The 19775-nt window shown below is 34.6% G+C and overlaps 3 protein-coding genes across 6 annotated transcripts; 1 reads left to right on the forward strand and 2 right to left on the reverse strand.

Annotated features, from left to right (window-relative positions):
* Nucleotides 1-955: 955 nt before the first annotated feature.
* On the forward strand, nt 956-3655 carry LOC110824361 (uncharacterized). The gene is made up of 2 exons (XM_022054960.2): nt 956-2174; nt 2994-3655. Exons 1-2 carry the CDS (start codon nt 1522-1524, stop codon nt 3211-3213), a joined length of 873 nt encoding a protein of 290 aa, XP_021910652.1. The 5' UTR covers nt 956-1521; the 3' UTR covers nt 3214-3655.
* A 776-nt stretch (nt 3656-4431) lies between these two features.
* LOC110824372 (Leucine-rich repeat protein kinase family protein) lies at nt 4432-13716 on the reverse strand. 4 transcript variants are annotated; one of them, XM_022054980.2, is made up of 11 exons: nt 12470-13716; nt 12239-12382; nt 9761-9832; nt 9332-9475; nt 9158-9229; nt 9016-9075; nt 6656-6729; nt 6422-6568; nt 5995-6333; nt 5361-5752; nt 4432-5037 (listed from the first exon to the last, which is right to left on the reverse strand). In XM_022054980.2, the coding sequence occupies exons 2-11, from the start codon at nt 12358-12360 to the stop codon at nt 4720-4722; spliced, it is 1740 nt and encodes a 579-aa protein (XP_021910672.1). In that variant the 5' UTR covers nt 12361-12382; nt 12470-13716; the 3' UTR covers nt 4432-4719. The 4 variants fall into 4 exon arrangements, with proteins under 4 accessions (XP_021910672.1, XP_021910661.1, XP_021910679.1 ...); XM_022054969.2 differs by having other exon boundaries at nt 12239-12371; nt 12470-13713; XM_022054987.2 differs by lacking the exon at nt 12470-13716 and adding an exon at nt 10217-10498 and having other exon boundaries at nt 12239-12372.
* Nucleotides 13717-14075: 359 nt separating this feature from the next.
* On the reverse strand, nt 14076-18983 carry BIN2 (Protein kinase superfamily protein). Its single transcript, XM_088208244.1, has 12 exons — nt 18763-18983; nt 17610-17702; nt 17440-17499; nt 17094-17366; nt 16936-17010; nt 16761-16817; nt 16028-16168; nt 15873-15923; nt 15698-15793; nt 15394-15477; nt 15092-15193; nt 14076-14667 (listed from the first exon to the last, which is right to left on the reverse strand). The coding sequence occupies exons 1-12, from the start codon at nt 18775-18777 to the stop codon at nt 14566-14568; spliced, it is 1149 nt and encodes a 382-aa protein (XP_088064370.1). The 5' UTR covers nt 18778-18983; the 3' UTR covers nt 14076-14565.
* Between the last annotated feature and the right edge of the window lie 792 nt (nt 18984-19775).

Here is a 19775-nt window from a genome sequence, read left to right on the forward strand (position 1 = left end):
TTATTATTAATGTACCAAGGACTTGACTAAAAATAATTTTAATTTAATTTATTTATTACTTCAAGATATATCATTCTTTAAAAAAAAATAAAATATAATTATAATTATAATCATTTCATAAAGACTGGTAAAAGGTATGAATCCGTTTTCTAATTCCCTTTTTTTAAAAAACTAATTATATCCTAAATTTTTATAATTAAATATTTAATATGTTTTCTATACATAAATAATGTATGCAATATACCTTGTATACATAAATAATTACCGTAATCATTGCCAATTAGTGGTGGTGACACGTGTACATTTTTTTAATGGGACCTCTAATTTATTGAAATAATATTAACTAAAATTTGGTTAATGTAAAAACAGGATTAAAGTTATTAAAATAATTTATAGAAATAAGACTCGTCTTATTATTTCATTATTTAATTAACTAATTAATTTTATTTTATTAACTAAGTAAATAATAATCACATAATCAATTAAATAATATTTAATATTTATACGATATTTTAAAAAAAAAAAAAAAAAAAAAAACCTTTGACCATAAGCTTGGCCCGGCCGATCCACACACGGTTCTATTCACCTCCAAAAGACACCATATATATATATATATATATGTATACATATTGAAGAGCAAAAGACACCATATATATATATATATATATATTATATATATTGAAGAGCAAAAGACATAATATGTGTATGTACATACATGTACTATAGGGTATAGGAAAAGTTAGGAAGCTCTAAAAAAGAAAAAAAAAAAAAAATCCCAATACTCAGGCATCTCTCGAGCACATCACATTCTTTTCTTATAAATTTCAAAAGAAAAAGGTGAAATTAAAAATGAAATCTTTTTTTTTTTTTTCTAAGATTAATAAAAACCTATTTGTTAATAATTTATTAAAGTAAATCCAAATTAATCATTAATTAACGATTAATTAATTACTCATCATTGAACATCTCGTCTCCCTCTAACTCTCTCCACTGTTTCCGGTTCCTTCTTCACCTACCCTCCCTCATTCGCACTTATCTATCTCCTTCAACCCGTAGATGCCCACCTTTGTATCTATACAGTCAACAACTTGTGGAGGTAAATTAAAAAAGAAAAAAAGAAAAATTCTTTGTTTTCTTCTTCTTGGAAAGTAAACGGTTTTCTTGTGAGGTGATTGCATTATAGATATTCTGTTGCGTGGAATGGAAGTGATCCAATGGAACTGGTAGAGGATAAGGATCTGGTTTCGGGTTGTTTCCAAGAAAAATCAAAGGTTCAGTTCGCTGTTGGCTTGATGAACTCTTTAAACTATCCTTCAATCTTTTGCTTATTCTTTGTCGGGGATTGCCTTGTTGAGCTAGTGAGTAATTGAATGATATCCACTCATCATATCGTTTATGTTCTTATCTTATTTCGTTTATTAGGGTAGTAGATATACTGATTTCTGTTTATACGCTCTTGAAACTATTGGGGGAGAAGTTTTATTGTTTGTTTCTGGCTTTTTAAATTCCGAATTCTGATTAATGGACCAAGAAATACGTGATAATCTGAATATTACACACAATTCAGATCGTGCTAATGAGAATTCTGTTAGTGAGTTTGTGCTTGAGACCGTGATAGTGGTGAATTCTGAACAAAATGGTGATTTGGGGTTAAGTGAAGGGTTTGTGGAGGGAGGAGATAGAGCAATTGAACGGGAAATGGAAAAGGAGAGAGGAATTGACATAATTGGTCAAGTTGATCGAGGAAGTAGTGCCGGTTCAGATGTTTCTGTTCATGGCCTTGTGCCGGAAACTGTGATAGTGATAAATCATCAGGAGGCAACTTCTATTAACAGAGAAAATGAGGACATGGGAGTGAGAAGTAATGAACTAGGTTCAAGTAAGGCAAAGGTTGACAAGCTCAAAACAAAGCTTGCTGATGTAGTGAAGAATTCTGGTTTGATCGATGTGAAGCCTGGTAGTGGTGGAGGAATAGGGTTTAAGGAGGTGTTTGAGGGAGAGAGGGTTTGCAGGATTTGTCATTTGAATTCTGAGCCATCTTTGAAAGCTCATGATGCTACTACTAGTAATGCTATCGTTCTGGATCTGATACAGATTGGTTGTGGGTGCAAAGATGAGCTTGGTATTGCACATGCTCATTGCGCTGAGGCCTGGTTTAAGCTTAGGGGAAACAGGTAATTCTCTTTTTCACTGAGGATGAATTGCCTGTGTGCTCTCTTCATTAAATTTTCCTTGTTATTCAGTTTGTTTACCTGCTTAGTCATGCAATTCAATCCAGGTTCTGATTTGCCAGGGTTTTCTAAGATACTCTTCTTTTTTTCTTTCGCGTTGGAGAAGAAAACTTATTCGGAATTTCCAAACTATCTTAGAAATTATTTCCTTTCTTATTGTAATTGAAACGAATAATTTGTAACCACAGACTGTCTTTTCCTTTAACTGTGATGTGCTCCAGCTTCTGCCTTCATCTTTGTATAGAAATAAATCCTAACTGGATAGTGAAAACATTTACAAAGTGAAGCAATGAGATCCCCAATCAAGCAATATAGCTTTTGTTTATTGCTGCACCCTTTTTGCCACTATTGATTCCTGAATTCTTAGGGGAAGTAAATTGTGATCCCTGTAAAAATCGCTCTTGTTGATAAAGGTAGTGAAAGAAATCAACTTGATAACAGAACCATAACTTTCTAGCCCAGCATTATTATCAAATGATCCGGATATAACTGAGACGCATGTTTGGAAATCAAGGATCTGATGTAACCCGTAATCAAATGATCTCGTAAACTAAAAAAATTCGTCATCCTTTTCTTTTTACTGCCATCTTTATCATTTTTTTTTCTGGGACAGGTATATTTGCTCAGAAACCACCCTACAGACCACAAACACATAAGTCCATGCATAAATAGTCACTTAATCTATGCTCATGATGTTGCCATCGAACTCTTACTGTGAAATTTGCAATTCACCTATTCATTTTCTTCTATTTATTATTGCAGAATCTGTGAGATTTGTGGTCAGATTGCGAAAAATATTACCGGTATTGTGGATCAGAGATTTATGGAAGAATGGAATGAGAGGAGATTGACTGGTAGCAGCAGTATCTCATCAGATAGGGGAGGAGGATGTTGGCGCAGCCAGCCATTTTGTAACTTCCTGATGACTTGCCTGGTAATAGCTTTGGTACTGCCATGGTTTCTACGAGTAAATATGTTCTAGTACATGGTTTCACAGAAATCAGCGCTCTAGATATTGTTCAAATGCATCATCTGTTTGGCTTCTGCGAAAATTTGGTAGGATTCTGCAGATGCCTTTGTGGCTAATACTCAATATCTGAGGCTCTAGAAGTCAGCCATCTTAACTGCTAGTGCAGAATCTTGCTTTGCTAGTGAAGTTGGCAAGGAACAAAATCAGTCTTGAACTGGGAAAACTCTTTTTCTTCTTCGTTTTTTTTTCTTCTAATCTTTTTAAATTATTCTCTTCTTTCTTTCTATTATTTATATATACAGTGTTCTTCTGCATATAGAATATTCTTGTTTGGGGGGAATTACACCCACATTTCAGATTTTCTTTTCTTTTCTTTACTTTTCTTTGAGAACCATCTCGGAAAATTGTTAAGCTTTTTTACATATTATAGTGAAATTTTATTCGGAAACATATCTTTCTATTGCTTTGTTTAAATTTGAATTGCTTCAAAGATTAATATTGACCTGTTGTATCTCACTGCTTCATGAAATTAAACAAAACCTATCCTAATAATTTTCCCCATTTCCATTACAGTTTGATGCATTAATATTTTTTAAAATTTAATTTACGTGTTGCTGTATCTCTACGTATTTTATTTAAAAAAATAGTATATATATATATATATATATATCTCTCTCTCTTTAGTTATATGTCTGTTGTATATTTGTATCTACATGTGCAATTTCGGATATGTTAGAGAGAGAATAAGAGGTCTGCACAAGGCCAGAAAAGGTCTTGCCACTCCCTGCAAACATACTTACAAGACTAAGCCTCCCGAGTATTTAATTAATACTCGTGGATTTCCTGGATGACCTCTTTACCACCCTCATCATTTTCATCGTCATCCTCGCTAATTGGTTTACTGTGATCAGAATCAGGCGACTCATTTGCAGAGAAGGGATATAAAAAATATTGTATTTTTCGAATTTTTTGATATTTTCCAGTTAAGAGAAACTTACCCTAACCAAACAGTCTTGTATGTTAAAAAAATCAAACAGTAGGGTAAAAAACTTACCCTAACTATTATTCACAAAATATTCAGATCTAATCCTCAAGCTTGAGTTGAGTGAGTTAAACCTCATTTCAGATATTTTTACCAACTAAATTCACCACCATATTGCCAATAAATTTCATTATGCAGGAAATATTCATGTATGTATATACACAAGTAGTTGACATGTGAAGAACAAATTAAAAGAAAAAAAACAAACTTTGCAAATTAGTTATCAACAGAATACAGTCTGTTTATGCTCTTGCCTTTTTGTTTCCAAGCTTATACAGAGACCTGACCGATTCTAAACAGGAGAAGCAAAGTTACGTGACTTCAATATTTCACTGGAAGCCAAATCAATTATCCAACTAACAAACCCTAACCCTAATTGTTTGGAGGTTCAGAATCTTACAAACATTAACGTTGCTAACAAACAAATAGTTCGAAGCAAAACTTCTTTACAATCAAGGCGTATAGATACCTCCTTGTCATCGAGGTCCCGAAAGCTCCATTGCTTCCATGATGAATGATGATTCGTCTAGTACATTGCTGTAATTCCTTGAGAAGCTACAAGCATTCATCTCTGAAATGTTGGTTCCAACTTGCGCTTCCTCCATACCTGACTGCCCAACAAGACTTTCCAGGATTTTCAAAACGTCAGACATCTTTGGCCGGATGTTAGGATGCGACTGAGTACACTGTAAAGCCAACTCAACTGCTTTTTCCAGCTGGGAACCGTCGTAACATCCTTTCAGGTCTCGATCTACAAGCACTTCCAGCCTCCTTTCCTCTTGCAAGGTTCTAACCTGCAGAATTCAACTTAGACTTATAAATGGCTAAATCATCTGTTGATCATGTGGCATACACCAAAATATTCATCACGTATACATGATCATCACGGAATTAACCAGTCCTACATCAAACAATAGGTAATAAAATCAAATACGAAAGACAGGACAAGTTTAAGACTTGAGTTTAAAACAAACAAATTTCAGAAAAAGAAAATGTCCAATTCACTATCTAATTCACATTTAGATCCACATTCTAAATATGAAATGTGGATTTGCAGATACACTCCAACTTTTTTTTGGATTTCATTTGTCCAAAACAAAGCGAAAAAATTACTGACCCATTCAAGAATCATTCCTTTCTGCACCTGACCATTTCCAGCATCTAATGCCTTTTGCCCTGTTATAAGCTCCAGGAGTAATATACCAAATCCAAAGACATCAGTTTTTTCAGAGGACTGTCCAGTTAAGAGATACTCAGGAGCTATGTGTCCTACAGTTCCCCGCACGGCAGTAGTGACATGTGAATCCCTTCTATCTAATAGCTTAGCAAGCCCAAAATCCCCAACAACGGCTTCAAAACTTTCATCAAGTAAAATGTTTGCAGCTTTGACATCCCTGTGTATTATTTTGGGATTGCATTGTTCATGCAAGTATAAAAGTCCACGTGCAGCACCAGTGGCAATACGTATTCGTCTGTTCCAATCCAAAGATGGTTTTTCTCGGCAAGTCTCTGCCAATGAGAATCCAAACGTAAGGACATGGCAAGCTACATTGCAATGAATATATATATATACATATATATATGTATATATATATATTCATTGCAATGTAGTTATATATTTAAATGTTAAAATTCAGAGTGATCCATACAGTTGAACTTCTATGAATTCCAAGGCTTTGCAATGAAGACCATCCAAAGAAAAGACCAGATAAGTAAAGAGAAAACGGAACTTTAACGGAAAAAAGATAAACCTCTCAGGCGGTCAGCAACACTCCCATTTGGCATATAAGGATAGACAAGCAACCTCTCATCAGGGGTCAAACAGAATCCATATAAACGTAACAGGTTACGGTGCAGAGCCAAACCAATCATCTCAACTTCAGTTTGGAATTGCACTTCCCCAGTGTAATTTGGATCTTTCAATCTTTTAACTGCAACAGTTGTTCTATTCGGAAGAAATCCTTTATAAACTATCCCATATCCACCTTGTCCTACAATGTTTCTGGAACTAAAATTTCCCGTGGCAGCTAGTAGTTCACGAAATGAGAACCTCTTCAAGTGACCAATATCAAATTCATAATCTTGCTGCACTGTGAATTCATAACATCAAAAATTGTCATGACATCTATCCTTGGATACAAGCTAGAGAAATGAAAGACAAGTCTAATCAGGAAGTACCATATGATTTAAAGAGGAGATGAGATCTGTACCAATGCACCCAGCAAACAAGAACCAGCACTGAGACCACAAATGTGCAACTGATGCCTATGACAACTGAAATCACCCATTTGTGATGACTGCTAACCTTTACAGATGGACCAGTTACTGCATTTGAATCATCTAGCCTAGTAAGTATTCATGTCATTTAAGTGCACAACAGCAAAAGGGTTAACAGGGTTGCATACATATTACCATTTGCTGGTTTCGCTACACCTCTGCAAAGTTCCTCTGATGAAGAACTGCAAAGAAAACTGTTCCCTGCAATACTATATGAAACATGTACATCTTCAAATATCTAAAATATTGTTCCATAAACATAATGAATAAGCCACATAAGAATCGAGAAATAAAAAAATAAAATTTCCCTGCAAGGCAACAAATGTAACAATTGGGCCAAACAAGTTGACTTCCATGAGCCAAGAGAAGACTGTAGAAAAGAGCCCTCATAACTGCTAGTACTAAACTGCAATGATTTAGCAGAAATATCTTTTATGATATTTAGTATAGAAGAAAAGGCGCCACTTGACTGCAAGAATCATATTAAAAGTTTTAATATATATAATATCAACACTCCCGTTTTTCATTGCCTTTGATAATGGTACAAGGATTGTACTTATAATATCAAAAGTTACCATTCTTACACAAAAAAAAAAAAATTGATGTGAGCATGGACGGTATAAACCATTCCAACCATAATTCAAGCCAAGGAGAGAAAGAAGGCCATGAGTTGGACTTTACAAGGGGCCAAGAGAAAGAGAAAGATATGGCAGCCAAGAGAAAGATATGGGCGGCCAAGAGAAAGACATGGACTGCCAAGAGAAGAAAGCATGCGACAAAGTCCATTCTAAAGAGGAGACATGTGGCCATGAGTGTTCAAGACAATAATCAAGTAATTTGGATGGACTTGGACCACTAGAAAGAGCATTAGGATGCCAAGTGGGCCAATTACAAGAGGAAGAGCCAAAAGACTCAAACAAGCCTTCCAACTCTTTGCTCAAAAACGGATAAGAGAGAAAGAAGGGCTTGGATCAAGCTAGGAAGCCCATAAGGGGATGAAAGCAAGCCCATTCGGCCAAGGGCAAGATGGGACATGCATCTTACTTCAATTAGAGGAAGGAATTGAGGGAAATAGGAAAGAAAATCTTCCCATGCATGAAGATCCTTCCCAACCCAAGAACGATTCTTTCCCAAGTGGGAAGTTTCCTCTTTCTTCTCCATATCATCCTAAAACCTTAAGCAAGATCATCCATTGAAGGGAGAATCGGCAATTACTCGAAAAATCTTCCTACATCAATCTCAATCTTCAAAAAGAGAGAAAACCAGATAATTTCATCATTAAAGACAAGATATCCCACAGATTAGGAAGGATTTGAGGAGATTTGGAGGCAACCTTGCACCTCATGGAGCTGGCCCTAAGTTTCCCTATTCTTCACTCAAAAACCTCAACAATTATGAGAAGACTTCACTGTTTAAGAGGTTTCCTCAAGATGATGACATATCTACACTATTTTGGTTATAATTTTCCTAATTATAATTTTATTTTTATTTTACTTTTGATTTAATTTTCCATATAATTTTTACAATTAAATTAGGAAATTTCTTTCCTCATATTACATATGGCCTACAACTATAAATAAACTTTCAATTTATGGTTGTAATCATCAAGTGTTCGACAATAAAAGTATGAAGTTTTAGCTTTTAACAAGTGAAGTATTCTTCATCATTCTCAATGAGTGAGGAATTAGTTCAACTAATCAAGATAACTCTTGTGATATTTTATCAATTATTAATTTCCTAATTACCTTACTTTCTGTCACCTATTGATAATAGGTTACATAGGGAGGGTTTATTTAAAAAATGAATTTTGGTGCTAATTGAAATTGTGAGTTTTGAATTGCGTTTTTAATCATGGGTTTTGCAAACTTTCTAATTAGGGAAATGATTTTTCGAAGTAAATGACAAATCAAATCAACAAGATTCGGTAAGAATCCTCCTAACTAGTGAGAGGATTTTTCAGAATAAGTAGCAGACCATATCAAAGAGATTTAGTCAACCTGGGTGCCATATTTTCCAAATTGTGAAGTAAATATTTCTAATACAACTACAATTACTCGATCTTCAGCATATATATAATTGTTTAATCAATTATATATGGTTTAATCAATGGCTCACAGTAAAAAAGTTTCATAAATGGATTTGCAAGACAAGCATGTGATATATCTATCCACAATCTTGTAGTAGAATGTTGAGTACTGAAATCCTTTATTACCATAGTTCACTTCATGGGATCTACTTTCCTTTTTATTCTATGAATGTCATTTCCATTTAATGTAGAAATCCCTTCGTTACAGAATTTTCCAAATTCTGTAATGGAAAACCTTTCTATACATACAGTTACAAAGATGGGGATCCTATGGTAAGTTTGGTGTTTATAGTTTTTCCTTGACATGGGGACGTTATAAATCCACACGTATATTATCTTTGTAAGATATACAAAAGTTGACATATTCTCTTCAACAACTATGATAACCTCTTTTTGCCAAGGATCTTACCTGTAATCTTTTGCTAATATTTTTGGTGTAGGACCACTCAGATTATTGAAAGATAAGTCCCTGTAAAATATCGTTAGATGAAAATAACAATCGTTAAAGAATTTAAATCTGGGAACACATTTGATAATGGAATGACACGTACAAGAATGAAAGACCTATGAGATTAGCAACAGCTCTAGGAATCTGTCCACATAAATTGTTTCTGCTGAGCCGCCTGAAAAGCTTGGCATGGTGAGGAATTAGCACAGTCATACAAAGTAAATGAAGGAAAAAAAAAATTAGGGGGATGGCTTAACTAATTATAAATAATACTCACAAGTAACTTAGATGGGTTAGGAAACCCAAAGTACTTGGAATCTCCCCAGAAAGGTGATTGCCTGAAAGGTCCAGGGTTTGAAGGTCCAAGAGCTTTCCAATTTCGGCAGGAATTGGACCAGATAACTGATTATTCTGTAACAACCTGCAAAAATGTACATGAAGACGAACAATTGGTGGATGCAGAAGAAAAGTTTTCTTTCTCCTCTTTCCTTGGAGGGTGCCAGTTTCAAGCAACAACTGTTTAGGCCCCCATAGCTTTTACTTTTACGTTTCAAAAGAACTTTTTTAAAAAAATGAAACATTTCAAAAGCACTTTTGTAACCAAATAAATAAAATAAAAAATGCTTTTGGCAAAATTCAATAAAAGAAAAACATGTGAACACTGCAATAATGGCAAGAAGATTCTGCAAAGTCAAAGCATACCCACATTGTCCTAAGATGACTCAAATTCCCAACACTTGGTGATATTGTCCCTGATAATCCAGTGCTTGCCATTTCACTACACATATCAACCACAATGGCAAAATTAAACGCACATGCGTAAGTAAAGATAGTACCCTGAAGTGGTTTTAAACACAGTCACACCATGACTAACATAAATTCCGCAGATAAAATATTTAAGGACAAATTACTAAAAGTATTTCTGAGACTTAAATATTCAACAAAAAAATTGACTGCATATAGATAACATGCAAAAACATGGCTCATCCTCTTCATATTTTAAATACGATGACAAAAGCTGACTATACATTGTACACTTTAAACTTTTGTTAGTCATCAAGGATCAAAAAAATATATGTAAGCAAAAATAAACTGTGCACTGACCATTTCATCCCTCAAAGTAATATGTATGTTTTTCAGCAAAAATAAATTGTGCACTGACCATTTCATCCCTCAAAGTAATATGTATGTTTTTCTCTTTCCTTCAAACTCCGCCAATGCTCCAATTTTATCACCTCCTCTCCCACCTTCTCTCTCGCAGTCTCACCGCTTTACCACTCTCGTGCTGACACACACAAAGATGCCAGCAACGCAATCCCTCATTTTCCATCTCCATGGGATATTTGTTGTGAAATTCAAGAACTTAAAGCAAAACTCAAGTATCTCCTCCCGAATATACATTGACTCCGTAGTACTCTTTTATCTTGATGCTTTTCAGGAAACCCTAACAAACGGTTGTGAGTTCAACAGAAATAGAATGGTGAGAGATAGCAACTTGTAGACAAGAGATATGGATGTTCGATGATTGACATTGTAAACTAGACACCATTTTTCAGCCATTTTTAGATTTTTTTTTGAAGATTTGTTTTCAGGTTCTCTAATGATTAGACTACATGAATTGGTCAAGGATCAGATGAAAATAGATAAAAAAAGAATTTGGTGGATCTTGAAAGCTGATTCTAATAATCAAATTAAGGTGTATTTGAAGACCTTTCCATAGCAGCAGCATCTTGCCTTTGTTGCTCAAGGTATTAGGGAAATAAAGTTATCTAATGATGAGAGTTACAACGGTTTTGATTAGGATTTCAAGGGTTTTATGACCACTAAGATGATTATTTTTTTGAAAATATGGTGAGTTTGAATTAAATGAAACCACCATACCCAATCCTAGGATATTGTTTCATTCACTACTTACACATTGTTTTGTTTTGTGTCAAACTACAGCATCCATCAGATACAAATTTCTATTAGTAACTATCTAAAATTTTGACATAAGCATAAGAAGATCACAATTGGTTTCATCATTAAGTGGGCCTCTGTTCATTTTAGATCCTTGGACAAACTATTAATTTTTGGATTTTAAACACTCTGATATCAATCCTATTTAAGCATATTCAAATGAAAATTATCAATATACTGAAGCACTTTCTAGACAAAAAAAAATTATCCCATGAATGATTCACCAATTAAAACTGCTAAGGTATTTTTTATAAGGTTAAATCATAACATTCTGAATATTCCCAAGCTTTTCATTAGTTTTTAGTGATTAACAAACGCATAAACTATATTGACTCTGTTCTTCTTATGGAGGATTGTACCCCAATATTAGCTAATGTTTTCATACTTTATCTTTCTTAGAGTTGAGAAGATCTCCTTATAAATTAGAGCCCAAACTCCTTGTAAAGTGAAACATCTTTTGTATGAAACAGTACTTTTCTTGGGCTTGGCAAAACGCTAACAACACCAGTGATACCATATGTGGGATGTTGGTTGTCAATATCCTACCTAAAGAGTCAAAAGTTTCGGTGGGTATACTACATAAATAAGTTCCCTCAATTGAAGGAATGATACTTGTTTGTAAAAGATTCTCCACAAAAGCTTCTTCTTCCCACCTCACTTAAAAGTTCTCCTTATAAAGAAAATTCCTACTCCCAAAGACTGAGGTGCCCATGAACTTAAACGAGAAAATAACCACTTAGCCTTGACATAAGTCTGATCAGATCGAAACTGTTTAAATGAATTAATATATTAAGTGCTAAGGGACCATACAAGATAGTCTTTAGACCATTCAGTTTCGACTAGAGGCACCTGAATCAAAAGTAACCGGCTTCGTCTCTCACCCAAAACCCGAATAGTAATTCAACCTCAAAAAGCAAATGTAATGAAAGAAAAAATAACTTATATATGTTGAATGGAGTAAGAAATGTTGTTTTTCCCTTTTTACCTTGCTTGAAGTTACAAGGGCATCATTATTAACCTCAGCAAAACACTTTCTGGTTCCTCCTTTTTTTAAGAGTACTCCTAAAAGGTTGTAATACTTCAAGTTTGCTAATTGAGACTTTCGAAAACAGAAGTAAACAAGAAGAAAATGTTGATAGAGTATTTTCTATGAGGGAATTTCTCAGCAGCCAATCAAAGCATTAGTGCAATGTGAAGAGAAAACGAAGCGATAATAGATGCATACAGTGAAACAACGAAACCCTCAGCCGAGCAAGCTACCATGTTCCAAGTGCAAGGATCAACAGAGTTTATATCCCAACCATCCATCACATGGCTTTCATCTTTCATTTTACTCTTCATAGACATCAAGGCAGCCACTGATTCAGAACTAAGAAAATCATTAGCCACAGGACTTAACACAATACATTGGACCCAGAAAACAAAATGGGTTCTTTTTGAAAATAAAAAAGACCACCTTCATAGTTAACGCCCTTTGGCGAGAGGAGACTGACGGAAGGAGAAACAAAACGGATCCAGAAAAGCAAAAGGGAAACCAACAATGCACGGTTCATGGAGAACCCAAGTTCCCAATAAACAAAAAACAGATTACAGGAAACTTTTTTGCTTCGGGTATAAAAGATCTTCTGACAGAAAAGTGATACTACAATGGAATTGAATCGACAAATTGATCATTAAAGTTTGGATTTTCAAAATTTTTCTTTAATCTTTTTCCCCATTTTGGATTCTCTTTGGATAAATTAAAATATTTTTTTTTTTAAAAAAAGGACTTTTTCAAAAAACTTAATTATTATTAAGACTAAATTGCAGGTGGGTTTTTGTTTGTATTGGATGAAGAGATGGTTAGACGAAGTGGGTAATCTTCAAGGCTAGAAATTCCTCGAGATTTGTAACAATGACAGATAGTGTCTCCTTGTCGTCTTTGGAAGGGAAGAAGTAAATTCCGTGTGATTTAACTCATTGTTTCAAGTGATGTGATTGTATTTTTAACCGTTGGATTTCCACGATCATTAATGGATGGCTGAGGATGACCCAGAATCTGTTCTTTGATTGAACATAAAGGCTGACAGGACTATAAACTGGGAGAGAGTTCTCTGTCTCTGTGCCTTGTGGCACCAACTTCCATATTGCCAGAACTTGGACTTGTACTAATCTTATTCTTAGAAAGCTAGTCTTTCTTTCCAGGAGAAAACGACAACGTTTCAATTAAAGACCCTGTTCACCAGAACATTTTTAAGGGGGCTCTCTCTAGTTATTCAATGAAGTGAAAAAAAAAGAAAGAAAAGAAAGAACAGGAAAAAGAGGAAGAAGAAGAAGAAGAAGAAGAAGAAGAAGAGGAAAGGAACAGTTTAAAGGAAAAAGGGTAGAGAAAATGGCGGTGGATTACCCAAAGGCTATTTGAGAAACACAATGATAAGCACATGGAATGCTTACATCACTTTATGAGAATTATTTCTTTGTCAAATCATGCGCAAAGTATCATCACAATGTCTCCTAATCATTTCTCTTGACTATTCATGCACAGTATGGTCAAAAAAACACATCAAAAATATTAGTCAAGTTTCCCTGCTATATTATATAATTATGGTAACCCAATCATAAAAAGGAAACACTTACGGGGCTAGATTCCTTTCAGACTGCATACCCATGCATCATTTCTACAATAATGGTCAATTTGCCTTCCCACTTTTAAGCACACCCAGAAAAGAAAAAAATTTCCAGTGAAAGCTCAAGAATACCCTTCTTATCCTACCCAAAACAAAACCAAAAAAAAAAAAAAAACAGATTCCTTCTTCTATGGTTAAAAGCATTTTCCGTTTTAATAACTTCAACCAATTCAAGAACGGATTCTGGTTTACACTTATAACTGCATCTGAAGACGTAGCCAATCTGATAATCACATTCCAAGTAAACTACACAAGCAACATCAGGAGTTGAGAGCAAATCAGCCCCAAAAAAGGCTTTATGTGAAATGCATGGATGATAGACCATTCTTGCAAGATGATGAAACTTGGGGAAGACAGGAAAAAAAAAAAAGAAGAGGACAAATTTACAAAAGAAGATGCTTAAAGGAAGGAAATAACATTACTTTGCACATACAGTAAGTAACAGAAATTGTCTGAAATTCTTGAGTCAGCCACCATCAGGAAACCAGCCACAAAAATTAAAAATAAGAGATGCAAATACACCAACCCCGATAACCAACAAAACCCAACCCCCTATCTTCTGGCCATTCTATTAGTGGCCTTCTTCTTCTTCCTAGCTACAAGTACACTTACTCCTCAATTTCCTCCTCAGCTAGGCTATCTTTTTACTATCAAACATGTACACAAAACAAAAATGCATTTTTGAGAAAATGTAAGGGAGCGAGTTGATACATGAGGTAAATATAAAAGAAACCATCAAGAAATGCAACCATCCAGCTGCCTCCGATTGTGGTAGAGTAAGATGCAGGGCAGGCCTCAATGCACTTTTGATTCAACACAAAGATATTTACCCCCTTTGTGTCACCAATCAACTTAAGGTGTGTATTCGACATAATTTTTGCTGATTTTATGTCCCAGCTCCAACTGGATGAAGGAAATGTAGACCCAATTGTCGTTTTACATGATCTGGTATTAACTTATTAACAAGCTCTGGTGACGCGCCTGATAACTGCAAACAAAACAGTGCAACTGTAAGCATCACTTGATGGGAAAAATTTTTAGCTAAATAAAATAAGAAAGCAAAACTGAAAAACTTCAGAAACATGAAGTAAAACAGTTGCATCGGAAATGTTTAACAGAAAGTAAGAATCCTAACAAAATATAATTCATCATAAAATGAAATCTTCAACATAAGTTAATCAACTTCTCCATCCCTGCTCCCTACACCCCAGTAAAAGCAATAAAACCCCATATGCTCTTCAATCTTCTCTTAACCAAATATCATGGCACCTAAAACAATGCCATTCTGGGTTCATTAAGTACATGCAAATTTAGGTGCCTATGCATATGCAAACGCCACAGAGTTATAATTAGCCAAATCATGCTCAAGTAAGAAAGCAAGAAACTGAGGTCCAGAAAGCTAGAAGCCATACTTCCTGTTTAAAATTGAAGAGAGGTGGTAAAGGGCGACCATTAGGCAGGCGAGCATTAGGTTCCCGAAGTTCATCAAAGAATGGATGCGCACATGCTTCAAGCTGTGATGAAAAGAAGTTAGTTTGACTCAGACAACTGCTGGAAAAATAAACATATTGAGGGAGAACATGTGATCTTTCCGTAAAATTTTATTATGATCAGAAAGCATTATAGATGCGGGCCATTTTAACGGTATAAACACCAAGACATTCAAAAGGGTTTTTTTTTTTTTCGCTGGGGTAGGGAAGATGATCAGACTCACTGCTGTGCAACGAAGACTTGGTGAATATTGCAGCAGCCGTGAAGCAAGATCAATTGCTTCTGGAGGCATTCGTTTGTGAAAAACCTAAATGAAAGAACAATCCATCAGAATCAACCTTGAGATAAATATTTAAGAAGCCTTAAATAAAGAATTAAGTATGCCTAGATATACAAACACGCATAATAAAAAGAAAAAGTAGTTTATAAGAATGCCTGAGAAATGCATGATGATGATGTTCCCCTGCAGCATACAGAGATTCAAGTCCAGATAAAAGCAATATAAATAAGAAGATGCAATTAAAAACCTTGTGCCAAGGGTGGGCTTTTATCTGAGGAAATCTAAAATCAGTATAATTTGGATTCATGCAGCGAATTTCTTCTCGAGTTGGTGTACCCAGAACCTGTAGGAGAAAATAAAATCAAATCCTGAGTAATTAGCCTGCAAGTTGAATGTCTCAGAGTATTATAAGCAAATTGCACCTTAATAATCTCAACAAGTTGGTCCACCGCATTCTCTCCTGGAAACAGTGGCTGTATAGAAAGTAACTCGTAATCATCAGCCAGACATTACAATACAAAATTAAATCTTGCAAACATTGCCAGCAACAGGAAAATCCAAAAGGAAAAATACCAACCTGCCCTAGCAGAAGCTCAGCAAGAACACAACCAGCAGACCAGATATCAATTGAGGTTGTATACTCAGTGGCACCAAATATAAGCTCAGGAGCCCGATAGAAACGTGAACATATATATGAAATGTTAGCTTCACCTTTGACCTGGCCAGCGGAAAAATACTCATCAATACATGAGAGACTCATAAGTGAGAGGCAATCATTTCTTCATGACATAAAGAATTTCTACATTAAGGTACCACATAGCAATATCAGAGATGAAGCCAGGTGGAACACTTAAGACCCGAAAATAGCCCATTGAAATTTGGTGCTAGTATTAGTACTACTATATCAAGAGTCTATAGATCACAATAGCCTGAGTGAGTAACAAAAACAGGCAACTGCATCATACATATCAGAGATATCATAGTAAAGACCTGTACCACTTGCAAAATCACAAATCAAGGTGAGACCTTTTAATAAATAAGACAGTTGCTGACAATGCAGTAGATAATAAGGTGCACAATCTAAAATGCTTAGCCACCGAATCAATGACATAAAATGAAGCTGAGCATCCAACAATTGCCGTGACTAGAATTCGTATTGTATTCTACAATATCATAAAAAAAATGAAAAAGATAACACCAGTAGTACAACCCGAAGATGCTCAAAGTCAAGATAATTTTCTAAAAAAGATTGAGGCTACACACTTAAAGAAAGACAAAAAAGAAGCGACAGCAAAAGTAGATCAACATACCAGCACTTTTGCACTTCCAAAGTCACATATCTTAACCTGATGGGTAAGAGGATCAACCTGCAACAGGCAAGAACAACTTCAGCATAACAGACAAGATTTCTTATTGCAAGACGACAACTTAAATTCATTAGTAATCACCACTTTTTTTAAGTTATTTTCATCCAGATATTCATACCAGAAGATTTTGAGGCTTCAAATCCCTATGGCAAACTCCAGGTACTGTGTGAATATATGCAAGCCCCCGGAAAATCTACAATACACCCAAAAATCCTATATTTGATTAGTACAAGAATAACATGGGAGATTGGGTTAACCTAAATAAGGAGTAGATACCTGGTACATATAAAGCTTCACATAGATTAGTGGCATTCTCTGATTTGCACTGCTGTAGTGCTTCAACACCCGATACATGCTCTCAGGTACATATTCCATGACCAAGTTGAGGAAAAGTTCGTTTTTACTTGTGGTGGAAAAGAAGCAATGCTTCAAGGAGATGACATTTGGATGATCCATCACGCGCATTAGCTGCAGCTCACGATTTTTATATCTTCGGTCTTGCAAAACCTTCTTTATAGCGACAGTTTCCCCAGTTTCCAAGCATTTTGCCTAAAGAAACCGACATGTTAATTCTTTGAAACATTAGCAACACAAACTAAGACAAACCACATAGTTTGACTACCTGGAAGACAATCCCAAAGGATCCTGTTCCCACAACACGCTCGGCCATATAACTAATGGTCTGCAACAACCAACACAAGGAAACATGAAATTCCAAAGCATGGAAAACAAATCTAGAGTCAGTTATCAAAGATCTACATATCCAAATAGCAAATTCATGTAAAGACATACCTGCTTTGGCTCTCCATTTTTGCCCCCGATTGTAGTGGAAATGATGTGGCCAGTAACTGGATCATTTCCATCAACAACAGCAGCAGACATTTCCTGCAATATGTATGACCATCAAGATTTCACTTATGGGCACTCTCTAAATCATTTGTCAAGCACAATAAAGTTTAAAAACTGAAGGAAAAAAAAAAACTCCTCTAACAACACAAACAGGAAGATGACAGAGAGTTTAAGAAACATAAAAAAAGAACTAAGTTTTCATACTTGGAGACAGCGGATAACAATAGAAGAACTATGTATAAGCTGAACTTCAGTCACCTAGTGAAGCAATTTTTCTAAGGAAAAGAAAAGGCAGCAAAATAATAGAAAAATACAAATTATTGGATTCGTAAGTTAATAATAGCTAAGCAAGTACGATATCTAAATCATAAAGCTGAAACATATGAACTGTAAATTTACATGTAACTGAAAACAGACCCAACACCAAAAATTCACCACATCCAAGTAAAATAGAACGAAGTTAGCTGCCATCGAACTGAAACTACCTTTAAACCTAGAGCATAGATCAGATATCCAAACAAGTGAAAAGAAAAAGATACAGCACGGCAGAGCTAAAAGCTTCGGGTGTTGATGAAAAGAAAAAAGAATCAAATGCGAGAGAAGAAAGAGTGAAATATCTTCAGATCGAGACGAACAACGAGCATAACAATAGTTTACGGATTTAAAATAAGCTGATTTAGCCAGATCCTGCATGAAAAATAAAAACTATATACCCAAAATTAACAAAAACAAAAAAGAAAAACTTCATACCCTGCTTGGGAGCTCAGAAAAAGCAAGAAGAGAAAAACAAACTCAAAAAAAGCTCATGTTTTCACTGAAAAAAATGCAATAATTCCCGCCTCTCACCACCAAAAAACTAATCTTTCCTTCATCCTATTTGGAATTTGTATTGAGCAAATAACAAAAACAAAAGAGAAAATAAGAGAAACAAACATAACGTCTAAAATCCTCTTTCGATCGCCTTTCCAACCTTTTCCTCCAAAACCCAGAAATGAAAAAGGAAAAACAATTGGACCCAGAAAAAGAAGAGCCAAAATATGCCGAATTTTTCCGGGAAAGCAAAGAGATTTTCAGGGGAAATTAGTGAATAAGTTACCTTATCATCCGCCATGGGTAGAAAGAGAAAGAGAGAGAAATAAGAAACAGCTAGAGGAAGAACTTATTGAAGATGGTTCAATCACTTTGGTTGTTGATCATGGTGGAGAGAGAAGGAGAGAGCGGGGAAAAGGAGGACCCAGACAGAGAGAGAGAGAGAGAGAGAACAAGCCCATGTGAATCCAGCTCTCCTTTCTTTTCTAGTCTTTGTTTTCTCTCCCTACTTTCCGTTCTCTTCGCTTCCCCTTCATTTTTATTATTATTATTTTTTAATTTCACAAATTTCCATAATTACCCTCCAAATTCTGGTTGAATTTACGAGAATGGGATTTGGACTTACTTTAGAATTGAAGAATACAAGAGAGAGAGTCTTCGCCGACGGTCAATGTGATTGGACGAAACTGCCCGCGCCCCTCGTTACGTTACCGTTACATGCCGTTTTGTTTTCTTTATTTTCCTTTGTTTTTTTATAATTAATTAATTTAAATCTTGAAAGTTAAGAATTTTAAATTTTTTAAATGCACAAATAAATCAATTTAAATCTTAAATTTATAATATATATATTTTAAGAAATAAGAGTAGATATTTATAAATTATATTTTTTTAAAACAATAAAAATTAATTTTTAAGCACATAATCAAATAGATAACAAATAAAATTTAAAAATTATGCTAAAGTAAAATTTTTATTTAAAGGAAAACTGTTTACTTAAATCCTACTGAAAATTTTATTATTTTAATTGAAACTAAAACTGTCTAAATAAATATTATATTAAAAATTAAATTAAATTGACTTGTGTGTTGTACTACTACCTAACTAAGAATTTTGTTGAAATTAAAAATTTAAAATCAAAGATAAACACTGATTGTCTAATTATTTAATCTATTTTATTTAATCGACAAAACTGAAAATGTCAATGTCTTAAAAATTATCTTGTAAAATATTCTACTGATTTAATTATATATGTTGTTTAATTAAAAATTATATTTGACTATTTTTGTTTGGTAAATATTC

Source organism: Carica papaya, chromosome 7 (genome assembly GCF_054855325.1).
Source record: "Carica papaya isolate Zhongbai chromosome 7, ASM5485532v1, whole genome shotgun sequence".
Taxonomy (NCBI): Eukaryota; Viridiplantae; Streptophyta; class Magnoliopsida; order Brassicales; family Caricaceae; genus Carica; species Carica papaya.